At 41.8% G+C, this 3,651-nt stretch overlaps 1 protein-coding gene across 3 annotated transcripts in view; it reads right to left on the bottom strand.

The window, feature by feature from the left end:
* LOC117767893 overlaps nt 1-3,383 on the bottom strand; it is a 13,631-nt gene extending 10,248 nt beyond the window's left edge. The window contains exons 1-3 of one of the 3 annotated variants that reach the window (XM_034595871.1): nt 3,268-3,383; nt 908-1,119; nt 25-255 (exon numbers count right to left, since the gene is read on the bottom strand). In XM_034595871.1, the coding sequence (XP_034451762.1) occupies nt 25-255; nt 908-1,052 (376 nt within the window). In that variant the 5' untranslated portion in view covers nt 1,053-1,119; nt 3,268-3,383. The remainder of the gene's footprint in view (nt 1-24; nt 256-907; nt 1,120-3,267) is intronic. The other 2 variants (XM_034595869.1, XM_034595870.1) reach the window with 2 other exon arrangements.
* Nucleotides 3,384-3,651: the final 268 nt, after the last annotated feature.

Raw genomic sequence — 3,651 nt, 5'->3', positions numbered from 1 at the left:
TGGTGGTGGTGCAATGCTATTCACCTGCTGTGTGACTGACTTGATCTCTGTGGTGGCCAACAGAGGCAGCTCCAGCCTGAGGGCTCTCCACGGCTCTCTTTCCGGTCCTGGCCCTGGCCGTTGGTTTTGCTTTGCTCTCCAGCCTTCCCTTGAGACCGCTCAGCAGTATCAGTCTCCCATCTCCTCCCCCTCTGCTCTGAGGTGTCACCCTGCCACTACCGGGCCTCTGCTGGAGGGGACAGCAAAACCCCTGCACTGTGACAGGAATCATAAGAATTATACTATTTATCATATCATTTGTACTTCGAATAACAAGATATATTTACCACCACAATAAGGAGGGGTACTTTCACAGACACAACCCACAAATGACACAACACTATATGAAAGGACAAGACATGATAACAATTAATTAAATGAAATCACATAACACAAAAATTAAATGATAGAGCACAGAACAGAATAATCAAACAAGACAGAAAGTGAAATAAAACGGCAAATTAAACCACACAACTAGAGATGACAACAATGTTGCACAAAATGACAAGACACCACCCAAAATGACAAGACACAGACAGAGCTCCAACATGACACCTATGAAACAAAAGAACCACAAAGTGTAGTGAAACAACAGAAAAAGGAACAATATGAAACAACCCAGGACTAAGGGAAATGACAAATTATACAATGACACAAAACTAAATAAAATCATACAAAGTGACATGAGACATAATGGCAGAGTTCACAAAATAACAAAATATGAGATGTCACATGTTGTGACACAAATGGAAATGATATGACACAACCCAACAAATCTGAGAAGATAAGGTGACTTATCACAGCATAACATTCGCCATTTGAAAGACCCACACTGACTCTGTGCACAGAGACAGACAGATGCAGTCACCTTGCAGGCCAACGGGCTCAGAGTCTCTGCGGGAAAGCTGTGTGTCTGCATGGGACCGTGGTCCGGATGGAAGCAGAGCGAAGGCTGTCCTCTCATGAAAGGGGTTGGACCGAAGGTTTGTCCTGTGCTTGCTGTGGACATACATACTTTCATCTGCACCACACTCGCTTGATGGTTCCCCCTGTCATTTGTCACACATCCAACATGGCTACCTGCAGGGACAAATGATCCAGTCAGTGAACAGTCAGTAAGTAACTTGGTAAAATGGTAAATGGACTGTATCTATATGGTGCTTTTCTCGTCTTATCAACTACTCAAAGCGCTTTAGAATTCACATTTAACCATTAACACAGCGTTTCTATACCTTTTCTATCACACACCATTCATTCAATGCTAGCACAACCATCAGGGGTAATTTGGTGGTTGGTCACGCAGACCAGAGGAGCCAGTGATTGAACCACTGACCCTTTGCTCAGTGGACAACCCACTCTCTCTCCAATGTCACAGCTGCCTACACAAATAATCAAAACAGCACGACTCCCATACAATGAGTTGTTTTGTATTGTTGAGTCGAAAGTTGATAAGTGAAGCCTTGGTATTTCAAATGGGTGTGCCCTGTGTTTTTGTAGAATGAATGCATTAAATAAAAAAAACTACTTCAAAGTATCTTGGCAGAATCTGCATTGGATTTATTGTTACGGTGCTGAAAAAAAAAACTGGCAGTTGTTTGCATCCACTAAGTGAAACCAGGATTTACACCAGATTCAGTATGTTAGCATAATGTGTCAACCACATGGCCTGGCCTGACTATTCCTCTCTGCATACAGGAAGCTCCTTTTAGTAAATCTACAGTCTGCACAGCCATACATACAGATGGGTGAGAAATAATTGAGTATTAAGCTGGGTTGTTTGGGATGTGTTGGTTACAGTAAAACCCAAAGCATACGATGAATATTATTTTCATTTTCATTAAACCACTCAGTGAACCTTATCATAGTGTATCAATGTTGAGTTTTGCTGATAATCAGTATTGCTGATATTTGTTTTTTCCCACCCTGGTCTCTGCACTCGTAATTTCACAATTCTTGTGGTTCCATAGTTCATAATTGGTAAAAGATCAATGAACTACAATGTCCCCACATAAAGTCTGGGGCCTGTGTCATCTCTCTATAAATACAATAGCTGATGAAGGCATAACAATTTCTAAAAGTATTAAATCAATTCTAAGCATAGTTGTCAAGAATATCCAATCAAATGAAATGGAAATCACCATGAACTCCATTTATTTAATACCAGACTTGGTGTAGTTTTGCACTCAGGGCCGTCACACCTTCATGTTAAATGGAGGTCACAGAATACACGTATGTGGCTAAGGAAAGGCCATTGGACACCGAGGTTACACATTGTACAGTGCAGCAGCAGCAGGGATTGTTTAAACCCTTTTGAGTAAATGAATGCGGCACCACATAAATCGTAGGGCAGCGAAAACAATTTTGATTGAGGAGGGCAGGGGTAAATGAGGCCTTGCGACTTTTTTTTTTAAGCAGTACATTTATTTGCTCAGCAGAAGTTTCAGTCATCTCATCAACTCCATATTGTCATATTGGTTTGAGCAGGCAAGGCAGATAAGATGTGGAAATTTAATAAAGCCGACCAGTGGCAGGCAAACTGTCAAACTCTTAACTAAAAAATAAAAAATAAACTACAGAAAGCAAAAGGAACAAACTAGGAAACAACAGGGAACAACACTATCCAGGAGGTGAACAAACAAACTGACACCATGGGAGGTGAACACAGGTGAAACACATCAGGGTGGGGCGGGTTGTCACAAATGAGGAAAACTGGACAGGAAGTAAAGCAAGACAAAAATATCCAAAAACCAAACACAAGGAAGTAACAAGGCCGAAGTCTATAAGTACAAAACAAGTCTAAATGTCCAAAAGTTCACAACTGTGACAGAATCATGATGTAAAGAAACCTGCTGAAATGAGAGAGAAGCCCTCAGACTGACAGACTGTTACACTGTCAGTACACTAGTAATGGACTGTTTGACTAATTGGGGGATAGGTCTGTGTCTATGACAGACAGTTCTTTCTATCCTGGGACAACACTGCTCAACAGTTCACACAGCTAGCACTTTTTTACAAGCCCCTTTTAACAGCCTGACACATTTTAAAGAGAAACAGAAGGCTCAGCCCTCTGGAAATGATTGTGCCGTGCAATTTCAGTGACTTGGACAAGCAGGGTTATCGTGAGTGTTTTAACTTAAAGCATGTGTGTGGTTAGGGTTATGGGTTACAGTTCATTACACTGCCTTTCAGCTAATCTCTCACAATGATAAAAACTGTGAATGCTCTCACCTGCTCTCCTTTAGACACTCTTTCGACACTTCCTCTTGATAAATCCTGTGATGTTAAATTAAATCCCACTTTGTGCTTTTCCACCGAATATGGATCCACACCCAAGAGCTGATTTTGCCAGTATGGCAACTCTCTGCTGTTGCTAAGCAACCACAAGCCTACTCTCTGGGTCTGTTTGTGGTGGTAACATGGGATGGGGTGGGTGAGGGTGTCATAGTTGTCCACTGTCATAGTTACAAGCCTTGGTCTGTGTCACACAATGGCATTATGGCTGATGTTTTAACAAGGCTTTCTGGTTACCATGTATAAGAGCCACAGTTCCAGCTCAACAATGGACTAGAAACCGCTGATGGAGTAAGTCATGTGCATTCACACCCAGCATAA

The sequence above is a fragment of the Hippoglossus hippoglossus genome, chromosome 9 (genome assembly GCF_009819705.1).
Source record: "Hippoglossus hippoglossus isolate fHipHip1 chromosome 9, fHipHip1.pri, whole genome shotgun sequence".
Classification (NCBI taxonomy): domain Eukaryota; kingdom Metazoa; phylum Chordata; class Actinopteri; order Pleuronectiformes; family Pleuronectidae; genus Hippoglossus; species Hippoglossus hippoglossus.
The sequence above is the reverse complement of the archived record's forward strand: the minus strand, read 5'-3'. Positions and strand labels throughout refer to the sequence as shown.